Source organism: Drosophila hydei, unplaced genomic scaffold (genome assembly GCF_003285905.1).
Source record: "Drosophila hydei strain 15085-1641.00,03,60 unplaced genomic scaffold, DhydRS2 tig00000135-arrow-arrow-pilon, whole genome shotgun sequence".
NCBI lineage: Eukaryota > Metazoa > Arthropoda > Insecta > Diptera > Drosophilidae > Drosophila > Drosophila hydei.
In genome coordinates, this window is record NW_022045672.1 from 34,003 (window position 1) to 50,772 (window position 16,770).

Below are 16,770 nucleotides of genomic sequence, written 5' to 3' on the forward strand. Positions count from 1 at the left end.
TTATTCCATAAATATTTATCAACACATTTTTGGTTTTTACCCAAGCTTTAGCAAGTGTGAAACGCACGAAAAGCCTGCCAGAAACAAGAGAAGTGGCAACACTGGCTGCCGTGCATACTGTACCTGAAGTTAAAAGCGGGCAAAAACTGATAAACAAGAAACAACACAATTATGTACTTTCATAGATATACATATACATATTAATATGTATTAAATTGTTTTTTTATTATTATTGAATTGTTTTTAGTTCTTTAGGTGATCAGTGACTGCATTCAAATTTTACATGCGAATAGCTCTGTATTAATTGTAAGGAGCTGGAGTGCGGGGGAGGAGGGGAGCTGGGTGAATTATAAAAAAGGGACGTTAAATGGGATTTAGCAGAATTTCCAACGATTGCCGCACTCGTTGCACATGACAAACGTGGTCATCGGCTCGTCGGCGGATCGCGTCTGCAGCTGATTGTAGGTGCAATTACGCTTTTTGCATTTGCCGCACTTTAGCAGATCCGTTTTGGTGCCTTGGACGGTGGCCAATTGGGCATCGTTGATCGCCTCTTTGACGAACTTTTCGCGCAGCTTCTTCATCTCGTCGCTGGCCATTTCCTCGGGCGTCATTTTGGCCAATTGCTTGGCGGAGACGGCGCCGCACATGAAATTACCACGCAAACCCGGATTTTTCGGATCTTTCAAATTCGCCACTCTCGATCGTATGCGATTCTTGTACTTCATATCCGTATTCTTAAACTCCAAGTAGATGGCATCCTCCAATTCGGCAGCCATCTCCTCGGGCTCGGCACAACCCTCGGGAACTTCGCCCAGTTTCAAGGCATTCGTTAACATTTCACGGCATTTGAGACGAACTGCATCGGTCATGCCGCCAGCTGGAAATGATGTTTGCGCCGATGTTGGCTTCTTTTCGTCGCGTTTATCCTTGGTCGAACTGCTGCTGGACTTCTCTTTGCCACTCGAATTCGATTTGCTGGTGCTCGATGTTGATTTTGTTGAACTATTGCTGCCCTCCTTATTGCCGGTTGCCTCTTTGGGCGTGGTGTTGGCGTTGGCGGTGGCAGCTGCTGGCGCCGGACTGGCCAGGAAGCGTTTCCAATTTTTAATTAAAGTCTTCGCCAAGGCAATCACCTCGTCATCCTTGCTGCTCTTGCGCAGTTCATTCACCGTCATCCCAATTCGCGTCTTGGTCAAAATTTCCAAATTAATGTTTAGAGTTTGCAACGCCTTGAGCAAGTCGAGCGCCTGGTCCTGGCCCTGCAGAATTAACCAATGACAATACATTCACATCTAGCAAGTCAAACCACAACGAATTGTATTGCCCAAGTATTATTTAAATGCATTTACTCACGGCTCCATCGCTGGCTGTTGAAATTTTGCCAATTTTCTTTTGAATCCGAAACACTTCGTCCTCGACGCTCATATTTGACAGGTTTGAAATCTAGTTAAATTAGAGTGTTTGACAGAACAGAGGTTATGTTAATTGATATTTAATTAGTTTTAGCTATTGTTTTTTAACGTGTTTCCTTATTTTAATTAGTTGTAATTGGTCTATTACATTATTTCCCTCCAATAAAATGTTGTTTACTAATTTTTCTTTTATGTATTCTTTAGAGTTATTCTATTTGGAACTAGTTCCAACACCGCCGCTGCATATGCTTAACACGTAAGAGTGCCATTTTGAGTTGATGTTAATGGCATGTTAATTTGGACAAAACAATGGATGTTTTATATTGACGGTGCAACGGTCACATTGTCATACTCCGTTAAGTGTCAAAAGCTATTTAGCAGCGTTAACGTTTCGAAGTGACGCGCTAAAAATTATTAAATAATTATTCGCGTGTGTTTTAAATAAAGCAGTTGTGTACAAAACAAGTGGTGAGTACTTTGAGTTTGGTAAAAGTGTACAAACAACTCAATAGTATGTTTTCTTAAAGCTGCTATGTGTAAGAGTTATTTTAATTGCTGAAATAACTTGCAAATATAAATGAATGTATTTATGTAAAAAGGTGTATATGTATGCGAGTGTATATCTTTTAACGCATTTCACAATGGAGTACCTGAAAGTTTTTTCATTTCACTTTTTTCAATTCTCAATTCTCGTGTCTTGCATCTCTTTCGCCGTTATATTTTAGAGTTGCCAACAATCGTCGCGCGAGTTATTGTTATTTGACGTTTTTAAAATTTCGCACAACACAACAGCTGTTGACAACACTGAAATCGAAGTCAACGGCAGATTCTAAAATGTCGGCTTTAGGGTTCTCTCTGATCTGCTGTTTCGTATCTCTGTCTAACGCTTTCATTGTAATTTTTCAGTCATCCTGCTTGGACGTTAACGGCGCGTAGTGTGAAAAGTTTGGCTTTAGCAAATACAAATCCATAGAAATTCAAAGGTGAGTTATAACTACAATTATTACAATTAAACAAAACGGAGCTAACAGGCAAGATAGATATATTCACATAACTAATAATAATATATGAACTTTGTATGTTCTTTTTTGTTTAGTTTGCAGGATTAGTACATTTCGGGGCCTTAATTTTCATTTTTCTGTTTGAGTTTTTATCTTTCATAGGAGGTTATTCCATTCGCCCTACAGGATTTCATATTTTCTCTTAGTTTTTTGTGTATGATTTTGCTTTGATTCCTATTAGTTTTAACCAAAGAGAAATTCACAAAGAGTACTGCCTGCCGAAATGCGCTTGTTGAAGTACTGAGCAAAGTTTCGTTCATAAAACACGCGCGCAATGTGAAGTGAACACCGTGCACAAAGAGAGCAGTGAAAAAGTTTATTTACTCTTTGACATTGCTTGATTTATAACGGCACTTGTGCGAATAAATAATCATAACCTTAAAAGCAAAATTAATAATTTTAATGTCGTTGAAATTTGAATTGAAAAAGTTAGCGTTCAGTATTATCTATATTTTTTTAGTATTGTTCTAAAATGTTTGTATCCCATTCTAATCAATACTTAAAGTATGCCAAAATGATCTACTGTTCCATTTCAGAAATGTATATTCATCTGGAAAGATAACGCTGAGAAAATCATCCCATGTGATTTCGAGCCAAACTCTTATCTATGAGTGTTGAGTGGTAATATCCTTTTAAGTTTCCTATTTAAAGTCCAGCTCTTCATATAACCCTTTGAGCCTTTTAAAGTTCAAAAATAAACAATGCCCTCAACCCTGACATTCTTCGTTCTGGTTAAGAACATATATATTTAATGTGGTCTGCGATGCCTCCTTTTACCGATTACACACATTTTCAGCCATTTCGTGAAATTGAATTTGAAATCGCTATTCACAATTCTAAAAATTCAATACAATTTGAAAAGTATTTGTTTTTTTTTCTTTATTTTTATCAAATAATTTTTTTCTTTCTTGGTTTTAAACGAGTTTTTTCAACTTTTTGTTGAATTGGGTTTGTTTTTCATTTGCTCTTTGGGCTCAAAATACAATACAATATTAGTCAAAAAATGTATTTTGTATTTTTTGTTTTCCTTTATTTTTCATTTTCTTTTGGATTTGTGGTTTTAGTCGTAAAATTGTTGTTGCCATTTCATTCAAGTATTGTTCATTATCAACTTCTTTGAATATATATATATATATATATATATATATATATATATATATATATATATATATATATATATATATATTTAAGAGATATTTTTATACAATTTCTAATTGTAAAAGCATAAAATTTTACAGGTTTTACAGGATTTTATTTTTTCCGTTTATTTTATTTTTGTTCTTTTCTGTGTTGTAATTTTTTGTTTTTATTTTCTTAATCTTGTTTTTCCTTGTAAGCGATTTTATCTCAACTGATTTTATCATTAGTCGCATGTGTGTATCTGTGTGTGTGTAGCTCTACTTAGTAAGGTTTTTTTTTATATACTTGCTCCAATAATTAATATAAATTTTTTTAATGCTTAAATTTAAATTGTTTGTCAGAGTGTGTGGGTGCTTTGATTAAATTTAGTATATATGATGCACATTAATTTGATTTATAATTAATATAATAAACCATGCATCATAGCGGTATACGTATATATATAAATATATATATTAGTATATATATAGTAGTATTTTAATTTTTTTTTTGTTTTTTAAGAAACACAATTACAAGTTTTTAACACATTTCTTTTTGTTTTTGTTAAGTTTTTCGCTTCTATTTTTCTGGACTACAAATTTTGCGTTTTTTTTTTTTCGTTTTTGTTTTTGTTCATTTATTAATTTTTAAAATACAATTTAACATAGTAAAAATTAAAAAAAGAAAATGCATTTTTATATGAGGCCGTATGCATATAAAAATGTTTTTATTTTTAACAAAATTAAATGTATATGTAAGTGTTTTTGTTTTGCATGAAAAATTGCCTCCATAGATGAGAAAGGCTTAGTTCGTGATGTTTTCTTTTCCAAACTTTCTCGATTTTCTCATTTTGTCACTGGAAAGCGAACTGTTTTTGTGATATAAATTTTGAAATTTAAATTGTGCAAAAATAGTAAAGAAAGTAAGAAATTGAAATAAAAACAACAAATTTACAATACGTGTCATAGTAATAGAAACTTTGCTCTTTAGTTTTTGCTCTCTAAATTGCTTTTGCTTAAGATTTACAGTTTGGTTTTTGTTTTTTTTTTCTCATACATTTTAATAGTATATATATATGTATATATATATATATATATATAAGTATATATATATATAAGTATATATATATATATGTATATAAATATATATAAGTATATAATATTTATAATTTCTCTCATTTGCATTTATTGTTTTCCCAAATATTGTGTTTTTGTTTTCTTTATTTAATTTGTTTGTTTTTGTGGCTTTTGGCTTTGGCTGCGCTGCGGCCGCCTAAAATGAAAATTTTTTTAACTCTTGCTTACAGTTCTTATGATTGTGTATGTGTGTGAGTGAATGTGAGTGTGAGTGTGTGATATATATATATTGGTTATCTGTTCCTGCTCTTAATATGCAGACACCAACTCTTAAAAATTGAATGCACGCCCCGGCGCCTGTAGCTAGCGCCTCCCACCTCAGCTCCTCCTCGTCCTTCGGCTCTCCTTTTCAACATTTAATCTTCAAATTCAGCTTAGGCGAGCGTTGGGAACTGGCGCTCATCGTTGACCTTGGGTGCAGCATTCTGTTGCCTGTCGTTGCCAAAACGCTTGCCAGCATGTCCACCACCAATGCCGCCGCCCAAGCCGCGACGCTCAATGGGCGGCCGATTGCCGCCCTCTGAACGAGCAGATGGACCATTGCCACCGCCGCCCGCATTGCCGCCATCGGCATTGCCGGCGCCTTGTGGTCCGTTCTGCTGCGGTCCGCGATTGCCCTCGTTGCGTGGTCCTCCACCGCGTGGACCGTTACGACCGCGCCCATTGAAGTTGCTGGCACCGCCGCCGCGACGACCGTCATTGAAATTGAACTGAATGTCAAGGACGCGCTGCTGGCGGCCGACGCGTTGCGGATACATGGCAGGATCGTATTCAAGTTCCTCTTCACTTTCGTTCTCCTTCTTTTTGTTATTGTTCAGCACAATCATTTTCTTCCATTGCGACGTATCCTCACCTGGAAAAATGATAAAATATGAGAACATTTTGAATGGAGAGCAATGTGTGGGCTATAAGATGGGAACAGATATATTACATAGTTCCTATATATTACATAAAATTTCTAGTAATAGATAATATATAGTTATATATAACGAGTTTTGGAAACCTTGAATGGCTATAACAGACGATGATTAATCGTACTTAACTGATTTGTTCTTTATATGTATATGTACTCTATTTAAATTGCTAAAACTTGTAACTATGATATAAGATGAAGTGAAATTTCTTCAGATATGAACTACATATACTTCAGAATCAAAAACCATCGATTGTTAGAACATGAAAAGTTTATACATTAATCACTCTAGCCTTAAAAAATCTTAGCCTTTATATATATGTATATATATATATATATCCATATCTACATCTATATTCAACCCACCTTCGCCGGCTTTGCGTATGTTGAACTTGGGCTTAATGCGCTGCTGCTGTTGGGCCTTCCATTCGTCTAGGGTCAGCTCTTTGGTCTCTTCCTCTGGCGGTGTTTGTTGTTCATTCGATTGCTCATTACCAGATTCATCGGCCTTGCCTTCGGCATTGTTGTTGTTAGCATTTGTCTCATTGTTGTTGCCGCCTTCGTTGCTCTTGTTCACATCATCGATGGCTTCCTTAACCGAACCCCAATTGTGAGCGCCAGCTCCATCGCGTTTATCAATTGCCTTCACACCTGTTTCGTTATTTATTAAAATATTAATTAATTGTATTTAATAATATAATATATAATTTCTTTTACATCAACAAATTCGACTTGGTAAACGTAAAAATGAATCTTATCAAATTCTAGATTGTAATGGAAAATCTTTGATAAGAAACTTGTGGCCTGAAATAATTTTGACCTCCATATAACGAGTATTAGAATTCGTTTTTTTTTTCGGGAATGTTGCTTTACGAATGAGAAATTCCATATTAAATGCATATAAAATAAAAGTTTCTGTAGTTTTAGAGCAATCCTACAAATATAACATCTTTCAGAGGTAGCAATCCCCCGCCCCACTGCCGTGTGTGTGCACTTCGCCCCCCTTCTAAGAAATGTTCCATGGCGTGGAAAACTTGTGTGGGATAGTCATATACGATGGGGGGCTTTGAGGGGTGTGGGGAGGCCCGTAGAAGAATCAAACTATTTTTAAACATATACATATTCTATACAGCATGTTGTGAGGCTAAAGAAATGTGCGCAACACAGTTTTAAGATATGAAATGTGAATGAGTAAATCAAGAAATGCGTTCGAACATAATTCGTAAAGGTTGTAAATGAACCTTTTGGGGTTAGGAATTAGAATATATATATATATATATATATATATATATTTATATATATATGTGTATGTACGTATGTATATATATATATCTACATATATATATAGAAATAGAAATAGAATGTAATTATATATGTGCTTGTATAAATATATAGATGTATATAATGTGTATGCATATGGCTCACCAGTTTTGTCGGAGCCAGATTGACGATCAAATTCACGTTTGCGATTGTTGCCCTCGAAGTTGCGATTCTGGCGTTGTGGACGATCGCCACCAAAGCCGCCGGTGCTGCGATATGGTCGAGGATTGCCATCAGCACCAGTCGAATTGCCAGAGTTGCCACCTGGAGCGCCATTTTCGCGCACGTTGCGGCGATTGTTGCGCTGCTCGCGCGTTACCTCACCTCCGGCGCCACCACCACCTCCTCCACCATTCTGTTGACGAAAATTGACATTGCGCTGCTGCTGATGTTGTTGCTGTTGCTGCCCTTGACCAGTTTCACGTGTTTTGCGCGCAGCGACCGCAGACCCAGCCCCACCTTGCTTGTTGTTTAGTTTGTCATTGTTGTTGCCGTTGCTGCCCTGTGCAGTTTTCTTGCCATCATTTTTGTTGAGTGCACCTGGTTTGTTTTCCTTTTCGGCTTGATTTGGCTTTTTGTTGGCGGCTGCTGTGCCCGCTGGCTTAGCTACTTTGGTCGTTGGCGCCGTTTTTGTGTTGGGCGCTGCTGCCGAGCCGCCAGTTGCTGGCTGCTGCTGCTTCTTCTTGGCCGCGACAAGATTATCTAATGGATCGCTAACATCGTCGTCCATGAACAAAAGTTCATAACGATTTTTACCGGCGCTATCCATGTTGTTGTTGGGCTGCTGCTTGTTGTAATTGCAATATAATCTTCCAATTGATTTTTCCACACACAACTGATTTTTATGCAAAAATCACACACAGAATTTCAGAGTTTTCTGTCAGAAAAAACTCGTGTGTGTTTGGTCGCTGCTGCTGCGCCTATAAATGTAAATGTATGTATATATATTGTGTGTGTGAGTATTTGTTTGTTAATGTGTGCGTGTGTGTGTTTGAGAATAGAAGAAATTCGTTTTTTTAGTCTTGCTTTTTGCTATTTTTTCTTTTCGTCGTCGTGTGGTGTGTGGTTGCCTGGCTGCGCTCTAACCTTAATTTTCTGCGTTTCTGCTTTGGCTGCTACACACAAGCGCGAACATATACACATATATACTCAAGCACACATGTGTTCTACACTACCAGAAGGCAAGGCGAAAAAGCGCAAGCAGCATGCTGTCTGTGTATACATACACAGAACAGAGCAACTCACGTTTTTCACCTAACAGATGCGAGTGCGCTGCCACACTTAACATGCGCTCATTTTTGCGTCGGCGAATGGTAAAAACGCAATAAAATGCTGCTCTGCTTAATGCGCACATTTGTGTGGCGGGAAATTAAAAATTACGTTGCGCCTTTATATATATGCACGAACCGGGTTTATTGAATATTAATTAGTTCTATTTTTCAGCTTAGTTAACGATAAAGTGCGAACATGTCTGACTGGGAAGATGAGGTGAGATAATTGCATGCATGTAATATGTAATAAATCCATAGAAAATCCTTTTTTAAATTTCAATTAGCCTGCTCTGCCTGAGCGCAACAATCATATTCACAAATTACACGATAATGAGAATTGGGATAGTGAAGAGGTAACATCGAATCCAAAGAATGTATCGGAATGGAGCGATGAAGACAAACCGAGTGAGAATCGTCAAGGTGCAGGAGATGGCAATAACTATCGCGGGCGTTGCAATAACGGTGATGTTGGAACAGGAGGCGGATATCGTGGACGTCGAAATGATGGCCAAGGAGCGGGAGGAGGAGGCTATCGTGGACGTCGAAATGATGGCGAAGGAGGAGGAGGAGGCTACCGTGGGCGTCGAGAAGATGCCGTATTAGGTGGAGGCTATCAAAGACGTATGGATAACAACGATGGAGGAGGAGCAGCAGGCTATCGAGGAAACGGATATCGTGGACGTCGTAATGATAACGAGGATGGTGAGTGAATGTAGCTATAGCTTTCTATAACGCTATTTAGTAAGATTCTCATGTATCGTAAATATATGTATGTCCAACTATACGTCTGTGTCGTTTGTTCTTGTATCGCCTCTCAATGGTTTGTAACGCGTAGCGGATTTGATGTTCTCCAACGTGAATCGGCCAAAAAGTTATGATAAGGAAACGATAGCTGCATATTTAAACAATCTTAATCTTAAGGAATCCAATCAGTCGCTCGTTGAGTTACGTGAAAAGCGCAACTATTTGAGTAAAGCTTTCAGTGTACTTGTTGAGCAGGAATGGAAAAATGCCGAGGAAACGGAGCGTAAACAACGCATGGAAGAATTGAAAAGTTTCTGCGCTGCTGCTGTTAATCTCGATGAGATTATCCCAGACATAGATGAATTCCTAACCCAATCTAAAGATGAACTGCAGCAGCTGCATCGTTCGGAACTTAATCTTTGGCAATCAGGTCAACAGCTGCAAGCGCAGCAGCAGTTGCAGCTGGACGACGATGCAATTGTGGTGCCAGGAGAAAGGCGAAAAGTTGTAACTAGAGCTAGATTCTCAACATCTGGCAGAAGAGCCTTGCTAGATCGAAATGTAGAACACAATCAAGAAAACGCCACACAACGCATCAGAGATTTGTTTAAAAATGCGGCACGTAGCTATGAGCTAAATGATGGCATGATAGAGCCGATAGATGAGGAATTAGCCATCGAAACGCCAACTGAACGAATAGAACAACATGGGCCAACGCGTTGGCTATCTGAGAACTTCATGACTTTGCGAGAAATGCGTAAGCTACATTTTTCTGATCCAAGCGAACTGCACGAGCCACTGCCCTGGCCGTCGGTCATAGACGAAAGGATTTGGTTGGCCAACAGACAACCACAGTTAGCGCTGAACATGTGGTTTGTGCATCGTCCAAGCGAATCGAGGCAGGAGCAGGAGCAGCTGGATCTGGAGCCAGCCCTGCCACGTCAAGATGTACAATCTCGAAGTCAGAATACGCCCAGTCACGGTGGCCTATTGCCATTAGTTGGTGTGCAAGATAGTGGACGCAATGCAGCGCCAATGATCAGTAGCAATGCGGCATCGATCTCGAATGATGGGTATATACTTTTATCTGTTTCAAAATGTATCTCCTCCCCTTTCATGTATCTACATATTTAAATCTTACTTTAAGTTTCTAAATGATTGGTTCCCGCTGTGTCACTCGTTTCCTCTTTCACTCATTTTTCGCTCTTTTACTAATTTTTCGCTTTCACTCATTTTTTCTCTCTTTCACTCACTCTCTCTCTCATTTGTTTTGTCTTTTTCTCTATATCTAGCTTTGATTTCTATATCTATCCCATTCCATCTGGTTTTCTATCTCTCTCTCTCCCACTGTTTCTTTCCTTCTATATATCTCCCTCCCCTTGTCTCTCTATCTCTATCTCTACCTCTCCACTCCCTGTCACTCTTATCTATCTCGTTTTCTACTTTATCTCCGACCCTCTGCCTCTCTTTGCACTTACCTTCCGCTTAACTGCTTCGCCGCCGCATTAGCCTAATGATGTGGTTGGTTATTCCTTTCCTTTGTGCTGAAAGTCGTCTGTCCTATCTATATACACGAACGAACTATATATATATCTATCTATTTTGTATACAAACAATTTTGACATTCACTCGAAACATGTGTAACAAAACTTGCAAATGATTGAAAAGTGTGTGTCTCTGTGTGTTGTGTCTGTATATGTTTGCTTATTTATGTTCGTAACTGTAAAGAACTCAACTGATATTTAACAGGCTTTGCTTCGGCTCAAGTGTTTCCTTATACATATATCATTCAGTTTTCCCATTCGCCTTCGCATTGACTTATCTTTGCTCGACATCGTCCTCTATATTGTGTTCAAAAATTAATCTGCATTTTGTAATCAGTTTTGAAATTCATTGAAATACTTATTGTAAAATGGAATTTATAAATTCATCAATTAACCAACTAAGTTTATAGAAGTAGAAGATTGACAATGCTAAAGATCTTAGTTGCCGTTCGAACTAATAGTTCATAGGCTATATTGCCCGGCCACCGATTCGACATTGATACTAGTATGAAAATAAAATATTAAAGGAATTTCTAAATCATTTTTGAACACAATATTTCTTTGGTCAATTGCTGCTTTTATTGTTGAATCTTGAGCTTCTTTTGGTATTCACAATTCAATTGGTATTGGTATTCACAGCCTTTCCGCCGTGCAATTAACAAGTGGCGGCAATCAGGCAGCTAATTTGTCGGCTGAAGATATCTATGCCTTGTGCCCGCCACCGATGCCACCTGTGACACCCATAGATGGGGATAATTGCAGCATATTGCCAGTGAGAGCCATTACTTCTATTACTGCTGCCGCTGCTGCTGCTTCATCTTTTGTGGAGTCTAATGTCTCGGCATCGATTGTATCACGCTCGCGTCATGCATTTGCATCGACGCCTTATCGGACATTGTTGCCGGCCATCGACGAGGAGCCACATCAGCAAATGAGACCCTCGACAATGCCACGAGTCCTTGAGCTGAACGAAGAATCGGCAACAGAGAAAACAGCCGGATCTATTGTAATTGAAACTACAGCTATAACTACAGTTGATGTAGTTGCTTCAATAACGCCTGCTGGGTCAGCTATTCCAACTATGCCGCGGGATTGGACGTCGATATTTAGGCCACGTACTGCTATTCCGAATTATACACATGGAGTTGGATATGAGCAGCTTTTCTCATCACCAATAGCCGTACGCAGGCGCAAACGCAAACGCAGGCATCCAGAAGCAACAGCAGCAGCTGCCCAAAATGAATTGGAGCAAATTGAGACTGTGCAGCCGCCTAGCAACGATGAAGTTATGCTTGACTATTTGTCCAATCTCTTCCAGCAAATATGGTCAGAAGTAGAGGAGCCGGTTGGACAGATAGAGTCACCAGCAATAGCAGCACAAGCTTCAATTGAACCAGCAGTTGCCAATGAGATGCCCGTTGCAGAAGGTAGAGAGTTGCTCCCCAGCCAGACAGACGCAGCAGGAGCTAGCGAGCTGTTGACATTGGCCGTGAGCATGGACAGAACAACAGTTGTAGAGGTTACAGCGGCACCATCTGCATCAATGGATACAGATGTATTGCCTGAAGGATCAACACTTGCATTACCTTTACCTGAACCGTGCGACAGATCGCAAGAAACCCTGCAATTGCCCTATAGCATGGATGAGCTGCCCGAAATTCCGTTGGTGACATCCATACAGATTATCCAACAGCCGGCCAGTGCGAATCTTAATGCAGGCCAATCGGTAACTGATCTAAATGGAACTCCTGTAACAATACTAAGTATATCCGATAAACCGTTAAGAGCGGCGGAAGAAACCCGCTTGGAGCGTGTCGAACGAGAGTTACGCGAAAGTCTTAGCTTCATAGTGGAACACAAACATCTGTTGCGTCTCATGGTCGACCATAATATACACTTGAGTGACAAACAACAGAAGGAGGATCAGCAAAGGAATCATCGATCTTCACTCGCCACCAGCTGTCCATTGACGGGCGGTAGCGATGACAGCGATGCCGTGCGCTACGTCTCCATGCCAGCTATGTACACTTACGATCCAAAGATTATACTGAATATGTCTGAGGTGAAGCGTAGTGTGATGCATAAGCTATCGGAGCTTTAGTCCGGAACAATCGTGTGGACATGCGTGCCAAGGGCTTCTTCGAATCTCGCATGGAAGCTGCCATTGGATATCGTCTGCTCTTCGAGCTGAAGGCAGCAAATATAATTAGTCTCGATGCTATGGCACGTTATGCAATGCTGTCATAGCGAGATAAGATAAATAATCTTATCTGAAATGAATTTTAACAGAAATAATTTTATATACCTTAACTTAAAGCTTTTTACTTGACAAAGGCGTGAAAACGTAAATGGAAAATTCATATTTTTTTTAATACAAAATATTTTGTATTATATAATATATATTATCTTTAAGACAATGCCTTGAATAGGCTATATTAGGAGATATGCTGGGAAACGATTTTATGTTCAATTTATTTTAAGAATCTTAAACAAAATATTTAAAAAAGTGTCTAAAATTAAGTAATGAAGCATTTTCAGATGATTTCTATGATTTTAAAAGTTTATTTTTAATTTATATTTCAATATATTAATCGATTCCTTATTCATTTTATATTAAAGATTAATTTCAGTTTAAAAATTGTTCATAAATATTTTAATCTATTAGTAAACAGAAATAATTGTTATTTGAGACATTTTATTTTGACTTTTATTCTTATTTTAATGAGCTATAAAAATTATATATTTATTTTTTATTATTATTAATTATATTAACTATAAATACATAGTTTTATTAATGGATTCAAATTTTCAGTTCACAATTTAGATCTAAGTGAAAATAAATATTTTACTTATTTAAATGATATAAATTAATTAAATAATAAATTAAATTAAGTACCGAAAATGATGTTAAAAATACTTATTTGTTTGTGTGTTTATCCATGTTGCACTTATTTCTTTGCATTATTTAGTAAATCAATTTATTTCTCAAATTTAAATTTAGTGTGCGATGATCGTCGTGGCGGAGGCGGTGGCGGTGGCGGCGGCTTCCCAAAGGGAGCGCGGTGGTGCCGAGCGTCGTCGACGCGACGATGGCGATATGAATAACAATCACGACGATGTTGGCGAGGATGGGGAGAAGCAGAAGGCCCGAGAGTTCTATATACCACCCGAGCCGACCAACGATGAGACTGAAGTCTTTAGCACCGGCATCTCATCGGGCATTAACTTTGCCAAATATGATAATATACCAGTTAAGGTATATAGAATTTTTTACTGTTACTTTCGGATCACTAAGCTATCCCCAATATTTCCAGGTGACTGGTGAAAATGTGCCGCCGCCTATTAAGAGCTTTGACCAAGCCCGTTTGCGTGGCAGTGTTCTGGACAATGTCATCAAATCGGGCTATGTGGTGCCGACGCCCATTCAAAAGGTTTCGTTACCATTAATAGCCGAAGGACGCGATTTGATGGCTTGTGCTCAAACAGGTTCCGGTAAAACGGCTGCGTTTCTCTTGCCCATCTTGAGTAACATTTTGGATGAGAGCCATGATCTGGAGATTGGCAAGCCGCAGGCGGTGATTGTGTCGCCAACACGTGAACTGGCTATCCAGACCTTCAATGAGGCTAGAAAGTTTTCATTTAAAACCTATCTAAAGATTACCATCGTCTATGGCGGTACTTCATTTAAGTACCAAAATGAAGGTATTACGAAGGGCTGCCATGTACTGATTGCGACGCCAGGTCGCCTTTTAGACTTTGTGGATCGCACCTTTATCACGTTTGATGATACGCGATTTGTGGTGCTCGACGAAGCCGATCGTATGCTGGACATGGGCTTCTCGGATAGCATGCGCAAAATAATGCACCATCAGACAATGCGTCCTGACCATCAGACGCTAATGTTCTCAGCTACCTTTCCGGAGGAGATACAGCGTATGGCTGGTGAATTTTTACGAAATTATATATTTGTGACAATTGGAGTCGTTGGTGGCGCCTGCTCCGATGTGCAGCAGACCATCTATGAGGTTAACAAGTTCAACAAACGTCCAAGTTGATGGTGAGACCGGAAGATTGCTGCTCAGAGCTTTATCAAATAAAGCTAATATATATGTATATATATTTATATTTTAGGAAATTTTACGCGAAGGCGCTGATGGCACCATTGTCTTTGTGGAGACAAAAACGTGCGGCTTGACTTTCTGGCTTCGTTTTTCTCGGAAACCGAATTTCCAACCACTTCCATACATGGCGATCGCTTGCAGAGTCAGCGCGAGCAGGCGTTGCGCGACTTCAAGAGTGGCATTATGAAGGTGCTAATTGCTACATCTGTAGCATCACGTGGTCTTGGTTAGTCCCTTTAATTATTTATCTATAGTTGTATACATTAATTCTATTTCTTTCTTCATTTTAAAGACATTAAAAATGTAAAGCATGTGATTAACTATGATATGCCACAAATATTGATGATTATGTGCATCGCATTGGACGCACTGGGCGTTGTGGGCAATAGTGGACGTGCCACATCCTTCTTTGATCCCGAACAGGATCGTGCCATTGCGGGCGATTTGATCAAAATCTTGGAGGGCTCTGGACAAGAGGTGCCTGATTTTCTTAAAGAAATTGGCGGTGGGCAGCAGTTATTGCGGCTCCAAGTTTGGGTGGCATTGATGTGCGCGGGCGGTGTAAGTTATGAAATCCATTAACGAGGGCTGTTTGAAAAGTTTGAAACAATCACATTCTAAATTATATAATAGCCAACATTACATTATGTTCGGAAATTCATAATATATATAAAAATAATTGTCTAAAGTATTGTGCCTAACATAAACTATATTAATTCAAATTGAATATTTTTAATTTTGCTAAATTGCTTTTTTTTTTTCAAAGTAACCCTCGTATTTTTTTTACTAGATATTATATTAAACTAATTTGTTCAATTTAAATTGCTCTTTACATTCATAGCTGAACGCAGCAACTTGGAGGAAGAGCATTGGTATATAATTAGTATACTGTTACTATATATACTTATATTTCGACTTTCGACTACAACAACTCCGGAGTATACATAAACATCAATTATGATATCCTTATAATTCATATAATATATGAATATTTCAAAACAAATTTATTTGATTAATACAAATATTCATTATTTTTGTTAAAACATAATTACGTACATTTTGTTTAATTCTTTATTAATCTGAAATTTAATAAAATAATTTTTTCCTTTGACAAAGCATTTGGGTGCTCCTTATCAATGCGTCTCTTAGCAATCTATATTTTGGAAGTCAAACAAAAGGCAGCCGATCAAACTAATTGCAAGTGTTAAAATGGCATTAAATCTGCACTTGGAAAAGTGGCGAATGCCAATAGCCCCTTTTACAAAGATAATCATGTTTGCTCTTTTAGGATTTTGCATTCGAGATGATTTCGCTTGCTCTTTGCCTGCCATGTGCTGTGCTCTGCTTTGTCATATGCCGGCTTTTTGCATGCTGTCTGCAGCGCTCCCTTAACGGACCCCTGCAGGAGTCGTGAAGCGTGCACAAAACAAAAAAGGCAATACAAATTTTGCTTTTCTGTGTTTTTGTCTTTGAAAACGCACGCACACACGTATACGCACACAACAAAATCAATAAATGTGAAACTCACCACTCGCTCTCTGTCGTTGTCTGCAGCTGTGTTGAACTTTCGCTTCGCTTAGTATTTGCGTGTCGAATCAGTCTCTGACGACGGCATTTTCCAGCGTGTGAACGTTATTTCAATCGGGTGCGCAATAAATGTACAATTACAACATTTTGGTGGTATTTAAGAAATTTATAAAATTGAATTGCTTAAACTAATTAAAAACACCGTAGTGCTGCGCTATAAAGTGTGCTACATATAAGTAAAAACCGTTTGGATCAAGTGTTTTGGTTGTTATTGTCGCTGTGGCATTGGCTTAACCTAAATCGCTTCTTAGCGATTATGAAATAACGGCTTCGAGTGCCACTCGACGTTGTTGTTGCGGCTTTGATGAACAACAATAGCAACAGCAACCAAAAGTAGGCAACAAGAATGAAACTGTTCAGTGACGCCAACGCACATTGAACCCTAGCGTAGCGGACTGCGGGGATGGTCTTAATGCAAGATCCCGTTACTTGTAAGGTTACCCCTCGTGGAAAGTAATCCCCCTGTTAGCCGGCGTTGCGAATAAGACTGCCAAAAAAACAGTTTCTTATTTCTTCTCTTTGTTTCTGTTTACAAAGCT

At 38.6% G+C, this 16,770-nt stretch overlaps 2 protein-coding genes and 1 pseudogene across 3 annotated transcripts; 1 reads left to right on the forward strand and 2 right to left on the reverse strand.

The window, feature by feature from the left end:
* Positions 1-224: 224 nt before the first annotated feature.
* LOC111599007 (transcription elongation factor S-II) lies at positions 225-1,653 on the reverse strand. The gene is made up of 3 exons (XM_023314521.2): positions 1,564-1,653; positions 1,357-1,446; positions 225-1,262 (listed from the first exon to the last, which is right to left on the reverse strand). The coding sequence occupies exons 2-3, from the start codon at positions 1,426-1,428 to the stop codon at positions 375-377; spliced, it is 960 nt and encodes a 319-aa protein (XP_023170289.1). The 5' UTR covers positions 1,429-1,446; positions 1,564-1,653; the 3' UTR covers positions 225-374.
* Positions 1,654-1,747: 94 nt separating this feature from the next.
* LOC115482859 lies at positions 1,748-15,216 on the forward strand (annotated as a pseudogene).
* On the reverse strand, positions 4,823-10,697 carry LOC115482733 (plasminogen activator inhibitor 1 RNA-binding protein-like). Of its 2 annotated transcripts, none has more exons than XM_030223108.1 (4): positions 10,458-10,697; positions 7,070-7,884; positions 6,011-6,295; positions 4,823-5,584 (listed from the first exon to the last, which is right to left on the reverse strand). In XM_030223108.1, exons 2-4 carry the CDS (start codon positions 7,731-7,733, stop codon positions 5,106-5,108), a joined length of 1,428 nt encoding a protein of 475 aa, XP_030078968.1. In that variant the 5' UTR covers positions 7,734-7,884; positions 10,458-10,697; the 3' UTR covers positions 4,823-5,105. The 2 variants fall into 2 exon arrangements, with proteins under 2 accessions (XP_030078968.1, XP_030078969.1); XM_030223109.1 differs by lacking the exon at positions 10,458-10,697 and adding an exon at positions 8,051-8,144.
* Positions 15,217-16,770: the final 1,554 nt, after the last annotated feature.

Excerpts from the sequence above, each read along its gene's own strand:
- LOC111599007 (XM_023314521.2), bottom strand. The coding sequence starts at position 1,428 with ATGAGCGTCGAGGACGAAGTGTTTCGGATTCAAAAGAAAATTGGCAAA. Across the intron at positions 1,263-1,356 it reads CAACAGCCAGCGATGGAGCC|GGCCAGGACCAGGCGCTCGA; the intron begins GTGAGTAAATGC and ends TTAATTCTGCAG.
- LOC115482733 (XM_030223108.1), bottom strand. The coding sequence starts at position 7,733 with ATGGATAGCGCCGGTAAAAATCGTTATGAACTTTTGTTCATGGACGAC. Across the intron at positions 6,296-7,069 it reads ATCTGGCTCCGACAAAACTG|GTGTGAAGGCAATTGATAAA; the intron begins GTGAGCCATATG and ends ATAACGAAACAG. Across the intron at positions 5,585-6,010 it reads CATACGCAAAGCCGGCGAAG|GTGAGGATACGTCGCAATGG; the intron begins GTGGGTTGAATA and ends TCATTTTTCCAG.